This window comes from Pogona vitticeps, chromosome 2 (assembly GCF_051106095.1).
Source record: "Pogona vitticeps strain Pit_001003342236 chromosome 2, PviZW2.1, whole genome shotgun sequence".
NCBI lineage: Eukaryota > Metazoa > Chordata > Lepidosauria > Squamata > Agamidae > Pogona > Pogona vitticeps.
The window spans coordinates 240135993-240151246 of NC_135784.1; the positions used below are offsets into that span (position 1 = coordinate 240135993).

At 43.1% G+C, this 15254-nt stretch overlaps 1 protein-coding gene across 2 annotated transcripts in view; it reads right to left on the reverse strand.

Annotated features, from left to right (window-relative positions):
- Nucleotides 1-12236, reverse strand: part of UBQLN1 (ubiquilin 1) — a 34504-nt gene extending 22268 nt beyond the window's left edge. Inside the window, exon 1 of one of the 2 annotated variants that reach the window (XM_072992266.2) lies at nucleotides 11938-12236. In XM_072992266.2, coding sequence (XP_072848367.2) covers nucleotides 11938-12099 — 162 coding nt within the window. In that variant the 5' untranslated portion in view covers nucleotides 12100-12236. Of the gene's footprint in view, nucleotides 1-11137; nucleotides 11242-11937 lie in introns of those variants that run through there. The other variant, XM_020812819.3, reaches the window with a different exon arrangement.
- Between the last annotated feature and the right edge of the window lie 3018 nt (nucleotides 12237-15254).

The following is a 15254-nucleotide window of genomic DNA, read 5'->3' on the forward strand; positions in this document are numbered from 1 at the left end:
TCCCCAAACTTTCCTCCCTACATTTACTGCCTCTAAACTGCACAGTGTTCAACAGGAACAGAAGACTTCCAGCATTTTCAGAGAAAATTAAAATATATTATTTTTATATAGGCAGCATGTAAATATACAGCCAGCATGCAAAGTAATTAAAACCACATTATTAGGTAAACTGGAGCATAGCAAGTATAAACGTGTAGAACAAAACTTTTAACACAGCAGACAAAAATATAAAAACAGAAAATTGATAAAATAGTTAAAACCAGATAAAATCTGTGAAAAAACACTTGTTAAAAATCAGTCAAATAAAAATCTATTTACTATACAGTCATGCCCAAAAATATTGACACCCTTGCAATTCTGTCAGAAAATGCAACCCTTCTCTCAGAAAATTGTTGCAGTTGCAAATATTTTTGTACTCACATATTCATTTCTTTGGCTTGCGTTGGAACACACACACACACACACACAAACAGAGAAGAAAAGTCTAATCTGATACAATCCCACACAGTAACCAAAAATTATTGACCATGACTATAGCTAATAGCAGAGCACCAGGGCAGGGCGTTCTCTACGCAGAATACTATGTTTTCCTGAAAATAAGCCCTGCCCCCAAAAAAGCCCTAATTAAGTGAAACTCCGCCGTCCACCAGGGACTCACTGGTATCCTCCAAGCCCTTAAGAGGGACTTAAAACTTATTTTAACTCTCCTCTCGTTAAGTTCCCTCTTCAGTGCTGCCAGCAGGGCCATTGCCATGTTGAAGCAGCCACTGCCACCGCCCTCTACTCAACCAGGCTTGCCGGTTTTGGCCCCCCCACCGCCCACCACACCAACACAGCCCCCCTCCACTGCCACCGTTGTGGTTGCCAACGCCAATGCCGTTTTTCGCAAAACAAACCCAGCACCCACCGGCCCCAACAGGAGCCTCAACCCAGGCACCACTGCTGGAGGAACTCAAGCCACCGCCGTGGTTTTCCCAGCAGAGGTAGCGGCACTCCTGGAGGAAGTGGCATCAGGTAAGTTTAAAGAAGGGGAAGGAGAATGGGAAGGGAGGGCTTGAGAAAGGGAAGAATCCAAACATCCTGGGAATTGTAAGGATGGGAGGCGTGGAGGGGGGCAGGAGAGGAACGACAAGGCTGGGAGTTCCCACGCTCGATCGCATGCAGGCTCCTGCAAGTTTAAAAGAGGATATGGCCAGGCAGACTTGGACAGGCAGGGAGAAAGAGAAAGGGAGTGTGTGGCTCTGATAAGTAGAGCTTGTGAAGTCTGCTGCTGATTGGGTGCCACAGCACCTGGAGGGCACCCCCTCCCAATGAAGAAGAAGAGACCTGCCAGTTTCCCCTTCTGGGCAAACAGCCATCAGCCGTAACTGTGCTGGCACCTTGTGCAGTGCCTGCCGGGTGACTGGCCCACAGTGAGTGCCCTTTCTGCCTCTCTTCCTTGCCTTCCTTAATGCACTCTTGTGAAATAAAAAAAATTCTGAATTTTGGTATCTGCAATTTTTCATTGCTTTTGTGTTAACCATCATTCTTAACTACGGTGTCATTTTTGTTGCCACTCCGGTCTCGTAACTCTTCAATTAACACTTGATGAAATTATAGATTTAAGAGGAAGAATATTTTGACCTCCGGACAAGATGAGTGCCAAAAGAAAGAGCTATTCCACTGAGTACAAGAGAGGAATTGTGGAAGACTCCTGGGACAAGAATCTTACGGCTTTCTGAAAAGAGAGTAAGTTGGATCTCCGAATGGTACGAAAATGGCGAGCACAGTACGCTAATTCTGGTCTGGTGGTCTGGGATTCAGCCAGCACTCACCATGCTAAAGACATGAAGAACTTCCTTGCACAGAGAAGAATAGATCAAATAATGATTCCGGCAGGCATGACTGCGTACCTCCAAATTCTTGATACTGCAATAAACAAGCCATTCAAGGACCATTTGCACATGGAAATCAATGACTACATTGAAAATAGAATGGAGAGAAATCTGCGTGGAAACTTTGTGAAGCCCAGACTGCAAGAGGTGGTGACTTGCGTGAAGAATTCATGGGATAAAATCACTGACATCTGTGTTGCCAATACACTACGAGCAGGTTACATGGACAAGAAGTGCTCATTTAAGGAGAGCTTTATTGCTGGACATCAGAGATTGGGGCCAGTGGTTCTATAGGAAACAGTCACAAGAAATTCAGGCTGAAATTCGGGATTTGGAGAGTTATGACGATGTTCCAGAAGATGACATGATTGCTTTTGAATAAATGTAGATTGTTTTACATGGAAAAAACAAATAAATAAAACATCCCCTGAAAATAAGCCCTAATGCATTTTTGAGCAAAATTTAACATAAGACCCTGTCTTATTTTGGGGGAAACAGGGTAGTACTAGCTGGCTAAATTCAGATTATAAAAAATCCTATTACAAAATAAAAAACTAGTGCAAAAAATTAAAATAACATTGACTTTTTTTCATCATGAAAAGACTAAAAACACTGTGCAGCTGAATTTTTCCTTTTTGAAGGCTAAAGAATTAGTCTGGAGTTTAAGTGGAGACATATTTGACCTTAAAAAGTCCTTCATTCACAATTTTGTGTGATGAATCAGATACATTGCATGGTAATGCTGGAAAACTGAAGGTGGGTGTAATGCGGACAGACTCATGGAATAGAATGTGAGTATTTGAGTAACAATGATTCATTTGGGCTATGGCTTTGTATAGGTAAAAAAAACCCTTAAAATATATGTAGCAGTCACAAAATTCCATTCAGATCCAGATTCAGCAGTTCAGAAAGCTGCCAGATCTAGATAATGAATTTGGAAGTTGCCAAATTAGTCAAATCCAAAACACGAACAGGAAAACTTCAATACCTACTATAGTGGTGCCCCGCATAGCGACGTTAATCCATTCCGGATTAATCGTCGCTATGCAGAAACATCGCTAAACGGAACGGAAAAAGCCATAGGAACGCATTAAACTTCATTTAATGCGTTCCTATGGCTCCCAAACTCAACGTTCAGCGAAGTTCCTCCATAGCACCGCCATTTTCGTGCCCTCGGTAAGCGAGGGCAGGGCGCAAAAACACTTGCAGTGGCCATTTTGGGCAACCAGCCGCCATTTTGGAACCGCCGATCAGCTGTTTAAAAAAACATCGCAATGCGAAGATCGGTAAGCAAAACGCTTACCGATCATCGCAATGCGATGTTTTGCCTATTCAGAACATTGTAATGCGATCGCATTAGCGATCTAAAAAATAGATCGCTATGCAGATTAATCTTAAACTGTGCGCTCGTTAAGCGAGGCACCACTGTACTAGCTCCAGGTACTAGGTTTTTATGCAAGGGGAGCTTTTACCATTTTTACCATTAAAAAAAGGTTTCCTCATCTCTTCATCAATAGGAGACAACTTGTATGAAAACAGCGGATATTGTAGATATGCTCATATTACAGAAGGATACATATTGGAATTTCTATGTGGGGCACTAGCAGTGATCTTGGGGACAAAAGAAAATGACAAGACAGGGCAGATCACTGGTTCTTAACCTTGGGTTACTCAGGAGTTTTGGATTGCAACTCCCAGAAGCCTTCACCACCAACTGTGCTGGCTGGGGTTTCTGGGAGTTGCAGTTCAAAAACATCCGAGTAACAAAGGTTAAGAACCACTGGGGCAGATGACCTGAAAAGCTCTGAAGGTTATTTATCTGATTTGTCAGCAAGGGAGGAGTGTAACTGAAAATGTTATTATGTTTAATTTCTAAATTATTTTTGATGTTTTTCTCATAAAGGTCAGTGAAATGGGGCTTTATTAAGTAAAATCTGGATTTTAAAAACTGTTAACTGAAGAAACCTTTTCACACTCTCTAGTAATCATTTTTTTAAAAAATACTTTTTCTTAGGCAATATAGTGAGTACCGTCAGTGGTGAAGCCCTGAAAATGTGGAAAAATGGTCCCCTATGACTTCTATAGGGCATGAGTTAGTTTCTAAGAAAAAATAAGCATTTTTAAAATGTTTTTAAGGGACATGGAGGTGTTGGGAACCCCAGGGGGTGCCGCAAGGCCATGTGTGGCCCATTAAGTCACATTTTGCTCAGAGATTGGCTCCCCCTTTGGTTGTGTGGCCAATGAATAATATGTAATAGTGGTGGTGGTGTTTACAATACTAAACTATCATGTATTACTGAAATACTATGCACAGAAAACAAATCAGGGAATACAGATTATTAGATTGTAAACATGTAACAGTGGCAAAACAGCTAGCCTCTGCATGCTAACTTCTACAACAACACTTTTTTGCCAGGGCACTGGGTTGGCTTTCACTAGCAGCAGAGTGATGGAGACACTGTGTCTGCTCCTGAAAATACTATTTGTTTGAAGGGAGATGTCAGCTAAAAATGGGCTATTTGTCCTGCTACACCATTCTCATCTGACTTCTCTGCTCGAAGCCACACAGAATTATAGTGCTTCTCTACAGCACACAACACTCTTCCACTATGCTTCAAGACCAGGGGTTTCCAAATTGTGCACAGTGGTTCCATCTAGGGATGCCACAGGAAAAGGGATGGAACACAGAGATATAAAGCCTATAGAGGAGCTGTTCATAGCTCTAGAAACAGCTCCTCTATAACCTTTAAAGCTCTATGTCAAATAGGAACCAGAAGTTGTGTGCCTGCCTCTCCTTTCCCCATCTCAATGGTCCCCGGTTGAAGTGCTTGCCACTCATGAGTTTCTTATGCAAGGACCTGGAACGAAGTGGGCCATCAGCAATATCTGCGGGGGGGGGGAGATGGGATGGCGGGTGTGTGTGTCAGGATCCTGTCTCTGGTGGGAGAGAGACCCCTGATGGCCCCTCTGAGCAAGGGAAGCCATGGCCAGTGGTGAGTAAATCAAGGGAGCTGCAAGGCCAAAATGTTTGGGAACCACTGCCCCAAACTATTTGCTCTGCTGGCTGGACTGATGGGTACTGCATTCCAATAAGATCCAAAGGAGCACAAGTTGCCCAGCCCTGTTCTAGACATACTGTACAAGAGAGTGAATGAATGGGCAAGAATGGAAAATGACAAATTTTGGGGCAGAAAAGTTGTAATAAAGGCTGTTTGGAAAAAAACGGAATCAGGAATAATTAAGTACACAAGCCCCCAAGAATTCTTGTTTCACTCCACCTAAGCTGTTCAAATGTTTTTGCTCAGATGCAACAGAAATAAGAAACAGCAGAGAACAGCAAAGCATTATGTAAGACTACACACATCTTCCCTAAAGCACTGCAATTGGAAATCCCTGCTCAACACTCCTCTGTGACTACAAGAGAGGTTTCTCAACCAACCACCCCCCACCTGTTCTTTCTACATGGTTAATACTATGGGGAACTACAGCATATTAAAATTTATTTCTGCAGATCTCCAAATCTGGATATATTAGCTGACTAAGTTGAAATAACCAGAGCAGTTGTCCCAAGACCAAAAAGACTAATACAGTGGTGCCCTGCTTAACGATTACCCTGCTCCATGATGAAATCGCTTAACGATGAAGTTTTTGCGGTCGCAATAGCGATCGCAAAATGATGTTTAAATGGGGAAAATCTGCTCGACGATCGGTTCCCTGCTTCGGGAACTGATTTTTCGCTTTACGACGATAAAAACAGCTGATTGTTGGGTTTTCAAAATGGCCACCCGTTGTTCAAAATGGCTCCCCGCTTTACAGGCACCAGAAAATGGCCGCCCCATGGAGGATCTTCGTTGGATGCTGAGGTATTTCACCCACTGGAACACATTGAGCAGTTTTCAATGCATTTCAATGGGCTTTTTAGTTTTGCTTGACGACGATTTCATTCTACAGCGATTTTGCTGGAATGGATTATCGTCATCAAGCGAGGCACCACTGCATGTACAATAAAAAAATTCTATTGTGCAAAAGGCAATTTCCTCATGCTGCTAAATAACTCTTACTCCTGAAAAAATAGTGTGCACATTCCCAACAGGCATTCTCAAATGAACTTTCTACTGGAATAAGACCATACTACTGTAGTAAATTACCACACTTCTATGATCAAAACAAGCAACTAGTGTACATAATTCAGAACTGGATGCAAAAATCACAGCTCTTTCGCAGCTTTCTTAAAAATGCTTCATGAGTTGGGAGGTGAAGTTAAGGCTATTAAGCTGACCCTTCAGTGAATGCAAGACTTCGCTGACTGGCACTGTTTTGTTTCGTCCCATAATCTGTTTGATTAACATGAAATTTTCCTAACTGTCATTTTCTAATCAAAATATGCGTTGACTGGTTATAACTCTTAAGAGATTCCAGGCTTCTCTATGAATTCAGCCCCAGCACTTCACACAAGCATATCTGTCTCTCAACAAAGTATGAGAAACTGGAAAGTTTGATAAAAATAATATTTCTGTTCAATGTAAAGAAATACATTCTACAGTCAGGCTACATTGGAGCTGCAGACAAGGAAACACATCCAATATCATCAAGAGAGTTATAGGAAATAATTCAGAGATGATTTTATGCAATATGGTTTCTATGGTTAGACACATTCCCAAACTGGTTGAGGACATATTCGTAAGATAATGGCATGCCATCAAGTCAGTTTTGACTTACAGCAACGCCCTTTCTAAAGTCTTCTAGGTGAAGAGTCCTCAGCAGTCCCTTCTTCTGGAGACCCCTGGGACCAAGCAGCTTCCCCAAGGCTACACAGGCTGGCTCTTCTGGTAGGCATGGCAGGGAATCAAACTCCCAACCTCTGGCTCCACAACCAGATACTGTACCTAATTCACTGAGCTATCCAGCTAGACCAGAATTTATGTTCCTGCCCTGTTTAATGCACAAGTCTTGTTATTTCCTGACGGCAAGTAGTTATGACTCACATGTTTAAAGGAATATCAGATTTTCAGCATCTTAAATACCTACCAGTGGCAGTCATCGACACATAGTTACATGTTATCTATGGCAAACCAACTATCTAGAATCAGATCTTAGTCTCTAAAGCAGAGGTCCCCAATCCCCGATCCATGGCCCAGTGCTGGTCTGTGGCCTGAGCCAGACCAGGCCATGGAGAGAGACCTCCCCCCTGCACAGCCCATTTGCACCAATGGGGCTAAAATGGTTGGGGACCGCAGCTCTAAAGGAGTCTACAAATGCAACCATTAGGAAAAACTATGAATGTTTCTGGCAAACATCTCTCCTTTCTTGTCTAGCACAAGACAGATCACTCTTACTGAGGTTTTTGACATTAAGGTAAGGCTCACTTCATACTACTTGGGAGAAAGACTCTGCATGTTTCCCAAGTGCTACAATTCAAAGGAACAAAGTTTGTCTTCCATGCAGAAGGTCTAAGGTTTGAACTTCTATATCTCCATGTAGTAACAACAGGGTTCTGACAGTAATACTGATCTAGACACACCAATGGTCTGTCCCATTAAAATTAAAAACAAATTAAAATGTTAAGAAGAGTAGACTATTTTTGACCAGAAGCGTCCTACTTGAATAGTGTTAACTTGGCCATTTGCTAGATCATCTTTTGTACACGTGGTAGGGCATACATTACATGGACATAAGTGCTGCACTCAAGGTTCCTTCTAAGGTGTGTGACTGCATACGTCTCTGCCCTGCTCTGCGCAGCTTTCCTCCTCCTCTGCACACCCACAGCAATTGTTTCCAACCTCTTTTATTCTGGTCGCAACAGAACCCTGAACAAAGGGAATAGCATGTGGGTGGGTGGTGCCTCGCCCAGCACAGGTGAAAACTGGAGGGAATGTTGGCTGCACTGATTAAATTTCTCCACAGTCATAGAAAAGTTGTCCTGTATCCAGGTAGCCCTATTCTTTGATCTTCCTCCTTTGTGATAGCATATGAATTCATTCAAAATACCACTCTGAACTCACCTAATGTTCCTCTCATATTTCAGGAGTTAAGCAGCATCAAGCCTGCTTAGTACTTGTTTGGGAGACTACCAAGGATCTCTAAGTATAGCTAGGAAAGAACCCTGCCTCGAATCATGGAAAGTTGCCACCGACTAGAGTTGACAATATGAGGTTAGTTGGACCAATAATCTGAAGCAGTGAGAGCATCACTTCTTCCAAGTGTTTTTAAAGCAAAACACAAGAAACTAGTCCCTTGATTGATTGATTGAATTTATATCCTGCCTATCTAGACCAAAGTCTACTCTGGGCAGCTAATAATAATAGATAAAATAAAAACAATATAATAAAATAAAAAACAGTAATAATATAGTTCAAGATGGGAAAAATAATCAGGTGATGACAGGAGGGAAAGCCTGCCTAAAGAGCCACGTCTTAAGTTTGCTCTTAAAGACTTTCTAGTTCTTTGCAGATTATAAAGAGTACAGATGGAATGGATCAGAAATAACCTGAAGAATTTGCATTTAATTTTGTGCTGATATTGGCTTTTCACATAATATGTTTTAGAGACTACAGTCATGGGATTAGCCAAATAGTTCAACTTTATACTGTATATAATAATCATGTCCCATCAATTCTGACTTATGGTGATCCTTTTCAGGGTTTTCCAAGTAGAAAATATTCAGAAGTGATTTACCATTCCCTTATTCTGGGAGCGCCCTGGGATTGTGCAGCTTGCCAACAGGCTACCTCTACTTGCAGGAGGCACAGTGGGGAATCAAACTCGCAAACTCTGGTTCCACAGTCAGATATCTAAACCACTGGGTTACTCAGGAGTTTTGGACTGCAACTCCCAGAAACCTTCACCATCAGCTCTGCTGGCTGAGGTTTCTGGGAGTAACAAAGGTTAAGAACCACTGATCTAAACCACTGACCTATCCAACCAGCAAAAACAATTGTGTGCTATCAAGACTATTCGACTTATGGCCACCCTTTTCAGGGTATTCCAAGTAGCTGTTTATATTTAGGAGATTTTTTTGAACTAGAAAGCATTGAGAAACTCTAGGTACATACACTCTCAGGTTCCTTAATGTGGCTATGACATGCTTGTTTTATTTTATCTCATTATTATCAGCAAGAGTAAATACAAAGATCTTAATTCAGTTCAAAAACATCTGAATGCCTACTCTCAAGGAGTAAACAGAAATTCGGCATAACCAGTCTAAAAGAACAGAAATGCCAGCCTTATTTGAAAACAGATAAATGCATAAGTAACTATTCAATACTTTAAGAGCCACTTACTTCAAATGACACTAAGAGCAATGCAATCTTGTGCATACTTAACTGGGAGGAGGTCCCAATAGATTCAAGAAATCCTACTTTTGAGAAAAAAAACGATGAGCAATTTGCTGTGTGGATGTAAAAATGAAACCCAGATATACTACAGCAGTGGAAACAAATTCTCATGCAAAGAGAAGTGAATCTAGAGCCCATTTAACTACTTGTAATATTTGTACACATGATACCGATTTGTGCTAACAAGCCACTAATATGACATCATATAAGGCATGATATTAGTTTGCTTTAACTTTACATTTTGATATTTCAATCCATTAATAGTTAATTAAATGATATACACCCCAAATGTTTAAACAGGTGAATAAAATACTTATAAACGCAAACAATTCTAATTTGGGGACATAAGTTCCTAAATCACTTCTATCATTAAGGATTCAAACAAAACAATTATGTCATATTGTACTTCACAGAAAGAGTCCAGTGTTAAACGGAATGAAAGAAAATTGTAATCTCAAAGCCCTCTCTTAAAAACTTCAAAAATGTTCACATAGTGGGACCCACTACGTTGTGGCTTCTTACCAGTTTAAAAACAAACACAGCAATACTAGTGAAAACAAAAGTGTCTACACTTTTCTAAAGTGCCATCTCGCTTATTTCTAAAACAGTGTTTCACTAAAGAAAACATTCAGTAATACCAGCTGGTATTATTGCTTGAGCAAAAACAATTTTGGGCTAAGGGAATCAAAGAAAGTACAACCCAACAAAATGCAAATAATTTCATTATCCGATTTTAAAATCCATCTTGAACTGCAAATACTTACTATGTTATGTGAAGTTCTTTTAATCAGTATACTGATGAATCTCATCACCTGTATTATCAAAACGGTTTCCACTTACAGAATTCTAGAATTTATATTACCAGATTAATTTTTAAAGTATATTATGCTTACTCTAGTAAAACTACTAGATATCTCAGTAGCTTAGGTATCTGGCTGTGGAGCCAGAGGCTGGGAGTTTAATTCCCACTATGCCTTCTTGACAGAGGCTGGACTTGATAATCCAACAGCAGTCCCCAACCTTTTTGGGACCGCTGACCGGCTGAGCCTCTGAGGAAGTTGGGGCACCCCCTGCGCTTTCGGGCGCATGCACGAAGCAGTGGGGGAGTGCGCCCCACGCACGCCCACAGCTACACACACCCTTTGCACAGGCACTCAGGCACATGCGTGAAGGGGTGGGTGAGTACTCACGCTGTGTGCGCGCGCGCATGCAAAGCAGCTGTGGGAAGGAGTCTAGCTTAGGCCATGGACTGCCACTTGGCTGCAGACTGGGGGTTGATGACCTCTGATCTGTAAGGTACCTTCTAGCTCTGCAGTTCAAAGTTGTTTATTATTATTATTATTATTATTATTATTATTATTATTATTATTATTATTATTATTATTATTAAAATATCACAATAAAAATTTAGTAAAACTAAAACTTTAAATACTTTTAATAGCTTCAGGTTTAAAAGTGAAAGATCTAATGCAGTGTGATGACTCAGCAAAGCTTACATTGCATTAGCAAATACTGACTCTCACATATTTTGAAATAACATCCAGCACAAGCACAATATGCTACCAGTACACCACAGGAGCAAAGCAGCAGTATCAGGTACTGGTGTTTCTAAGAGTAGATTTAACACCACCAACCCTGAGCTTTCAAAGGCAACTACCCCTGAAAGTATCTCTATGTATGAAACAGCATGAAAACTATACAGACTGCTGTGACTTTACATCACACATCTGTGGAAACAAATAATGTATCTTCCATCACCACAGATAATATGATAAAGGCAGGTTGTATTCATTTTAGAACACAAGAACCCTGATGGAGCTGAGCAAATATATATACTGTATTCCAGCATTCTTCCTCCAAGACAGCCTAACAAGAGGCTCTGGAGGAAAGACCACAAGCAGAACTGTAATGTAACATCATATTGGCTACCTTATTTCCCAGTAAGCATGGAATAGTGTCGTCCTTAGTACTGGAGAAAATATTCATACCCATCATGATTCTTTGATGCTTCCATACACAATCTATCTTCAAAGTAATCTCAAAAATCTGCGTGTTTGAAACGTCTCATACTCTCCTGGTTTCCATTCTGTACCATGCAATTAATTATACCAACACGCAGGCCAGAGCTGTGGGATCCGCTCCTTTGTGTCCTCTCCCAGACAAAGGCGTCGCTTCTCCGGAAGATCAATGCTCACCCGTCGGTACCTCCAGCCTCCTGCCAGGATGGCCGATCCGCTTCCCCTCCCCCCCCCAAAGGCTTCACTCCTACGCGTGCCTGCTTGGGAGTTAAGCCCCTCTGCTCGTGACGAGCCTTGCTCACAAAGAAACGCGCCTAGCTAGGATCAGGGCCAAGAGGGTCCCGTCCTCTTTCTACCCAGCCGAAGGAACCGAGGGAGGGGAGTGGGTGTGGGGGAACGAGGCACGCGCTCCCGTTTCGCAGCCTCGTCACTCCGAGGCTGCTTCCCGGGCCTTCCTTCGAGGAGGCAAGAGCGCTTCTCGCGTCAGCAGCCCGGCCGGCCGGCGACTACGCAGAGGATCCGCGGCTGGCGCCAACTCTTCGCGAGCCCGAGGCGGGCAGCAAGACAAAGGAGCCGCCGGGGGGGGGAGGGAGGGGGGAAGAGAGAAAGCTGGCTCTCCCTCCCTCCCTCTCCCCCGGCCCCCAACTTCCTACCCGTCCCGGCGCGCCGCACGACCAGCCACGCCCCTCCCCCTCCGTGTCTCTCGCTCACCTGCCGGATGGTGCTCGTCTCCGGGACGGCGAACTCCTCCTTCTCTTTGGGGGTCTTCACGGTGACTTTGATGATCCGCGGCTCGGAGGCGGCGGCGGCGGCCGAGCCGGGGGTCTCGTTGGGGCTCTGGGGCCCGGGCGGGCTCTCGCCGCTTTCAGACATGGCGGGCGGGCGGGGGCGCGCGCGCGCGGAGAGAGGGGGCAGGAAGACGACGGCGGCGACGACGAGGCCTCCTTCCCTCGTTAGTCAGGCCGCGCAGGGAACGCTGGGTAACCCCGACCCTCCCCCCTTCTCTCTTTTTCGGCCTCTCCGCAGCCGGTTGCTCAGGCGCCCACCCCGACACTCTAGAAGCTCTCCCACTCTCGGAGAGTTCAACGGAAACAGCCCGGCTCAGCTGTGGCGCCTGCTGATGACGTCAGGAATCGGGGAAGTTACTAGAAAAGGGGAACCGACGGCCGGCGAAGTAGAGACTTGGAAAGATATGCGCATGTGCTGAAAGGGGAGGGGGCACAGAATTCTCTGGGCGCCTGCGCCCCAGAAGGCGACTTTTACTGCGCCGGTGCGGCTGTGCCGAAGGCTTCCTCGGAAGACGTTGTCACACTTCGACGTCGTAAGGAGTCTGCGCAGACTCTGTTGCCCGGGTGAAGAGTGGTGGCGTAGTTCTCGGGGTATTATGTACGCTCCGTATTGAAGTTTGCGTTTTATTAAAGCTGATATGTACAGTATTTCTTCCATGTATGTTCCCAGCACTGCCGTGGAAGAGAGGAGCAGTGGCTGAATCCCGTTGTCTGAAATCGCAGCGCACATAAATATTAAAGAAAGCGCCAGTAAATTCAGGTGGCTCTTGCCTTTCAGTGCGCAGGTACAGGCGGGAGTTCAACGTGTTCAAAATCAGCCGGCATTGAAATAGAAGCCGCTCCCCCAGATACAACGTCTGTAGGACGGAGCCCTCTCGGCTGAATCACCTACCTGTGCCTATGGAGATCGTTACGATGGTTCTCCAACAACCTTATTTGTTAATTAATCATTTCAACTTCTATACACGCCACTAGCCCGAAGATTCATTGAGCGGTTCACAACAAATCAGTTACAATAATACAAAATTGCAATATGCTATTTTAAAAACTGGCACTAAAAATCAAACGTGCTTTTCTGCAGAATTAAATGACTTTAAAATAGTTTGGAGCATCTTCTGTCCATGGTTAAAAACACCAATAAAAAGCAACTTTGTATAGTTCTGTTTTTATTAGTGTCCTAAAAGCTAAGAGGGATGGCACCTGACACCTTTGTAGGATGCTTGTTCTAGAGGAAAAGGGCCAAGACTGAAACCACAGCCCCTAGAGTTAGCTAGCTCTTTTGGCTTCCTTCAGTGTCACAACTTTTATCAGTGGCTGTGAGAACTTTCTTGTGAGTATAATCAGTGAGGATTGGGCTGGTGGCAACGTTACCTTATGGTGCTGGTTTTGGAAGACACAATAGCTCTCTAGACCAGTGGTTCCCCAGATGTTATCAGACTAAAACTCCCAGAAGCCTTCCACACTGTGTTGGCCAGGATTTCCGGAGGTTGTAGTCCAAAAACATCTGGTCCAAAGGTTAGGAATCACTGCTCTAGAGCTATTTTACCAGTCTTCCTTTGAGTTTAATGACTTCTGTTTTGTCTCAAAACCGTCAACTGCTTGAGTGATTGACAACACAATGCACACATGATTCACATGGAATACTATAGTAAGTGAAATCCTTGCCTGTTTGGGAGAGGCAGCTTCATCTCTTCATGTCATCTTTCCTATTTAGTAAGACTTTATGTACACATTTATCACTTGTGTTTACAGTAGTTCTGGGGACTTGTGCTCTTCCAGCTTTACAGCACCAAGCATGTATCCATGTTGTCACTGTCTTTGGCCATAGCATTTAATTAGGTTTAACAGGAGATGGGCATTTCAATCCCATCTATAGTGATGCCAGAAATAATTCGTTCCGCGAGTAGCGCTGTCTTGCAAAAATTTCGTCTTGCAAAAAACGGTTTCCTATAGAAATGCATTCCTATAGGAACCTCGCAAGAGAAAAATCATTCATTCATCTTGCGAGGCACCGGTCTTGCGAAAAACATTTGTCTTGCGAAGCACAGCCATAGAAGAAGCTGTCTCGTCTCGTGAGGCACAACAGCGATTGCAAAAACCATTCGTCTTGCGAGGCATCACTGTACTTCATTGCTGAACCCTCTGCCAGCAAACTGGTCTTTATGCCTGCCCTAGGGTTTACTAGAACTTCCATCATCCCCAGCTGCTGTTATACTGCAACACATCTGTACTACAAGCTAAATTTCAAAAAGCTTATGTTTTTGCCTGCCTCATCGAGGGATTGTGTAAATTACAGGCCGAAATATCTTGGAAGACCAAGTGTTCCGACTTAAGCAATTGCATTTGCTGCCTGAATCATTTGTTCCGTCACCTACTTGGCAATATGTATGAGCAAGTAAGGAATGCAACAAATGATTCTTTTGTTCCCCTTAGTTAGATTCAACCAATAAGGAGCCTCTTGTGATTGTGGGTTGGTATATAGCTGGATTTTTTATTTATAACAATCAGAGTGGGAGTGAGGGATCTTTGTCCAAGTGTTTCAGTTTATGACTCCAATTATCTTGTGCTAGTGGACATGCTGGGTGGTGCTGACTGGAATTATAGATAACTGGAAATACGTAAGTTGCTCTTCACTGATTCCTTTGAGACTTTTTCCTGCAAGCTGAAAACAACTGCTAGGTATATTATATTTTCCTTATACTGTAACCATGCTTTTGTTACACAGTATCCACCTTGCCTCCAAGGCTACAGTGACTTAAGTCTGAATTGCAGTCATCCTGTTCAAATCAATTATGCAACCTTATCTGCAAATATGTTCCATTGCTCAAAATCATATTGGGGAACAATATGTGTACAAGGAATATTGCCTGGTGATTTTTTTCCCTTTTTGCTTTGCAGTCTCACACAAACAAGTGCCTGATCACTTCCCTGAACTGAAGGAGCACAACAGTGAGCCAGCTACATAGGTAGACATCCTTATGCAATTGCCTCTGTGTGCTGCAATTACAATTAACAATCAGGATCAGGGACATTTTACAAAAAATGCTAAGTCTAAAAGAGGGCTGTACTGACAGTAAAGGAGGACAATTCTTCTGATTTTTTTCTGTGTCAAAAATTGATACATTACACAGGAAGTTGGGGGCAGGAACATATGTTATTCTGAAAATTCCCTAAATCAAAGTACTGTATCTAATCTACACCCAAGGCTGAAAGATGAAAAGAGGCTGTAAAAAAGTGAAA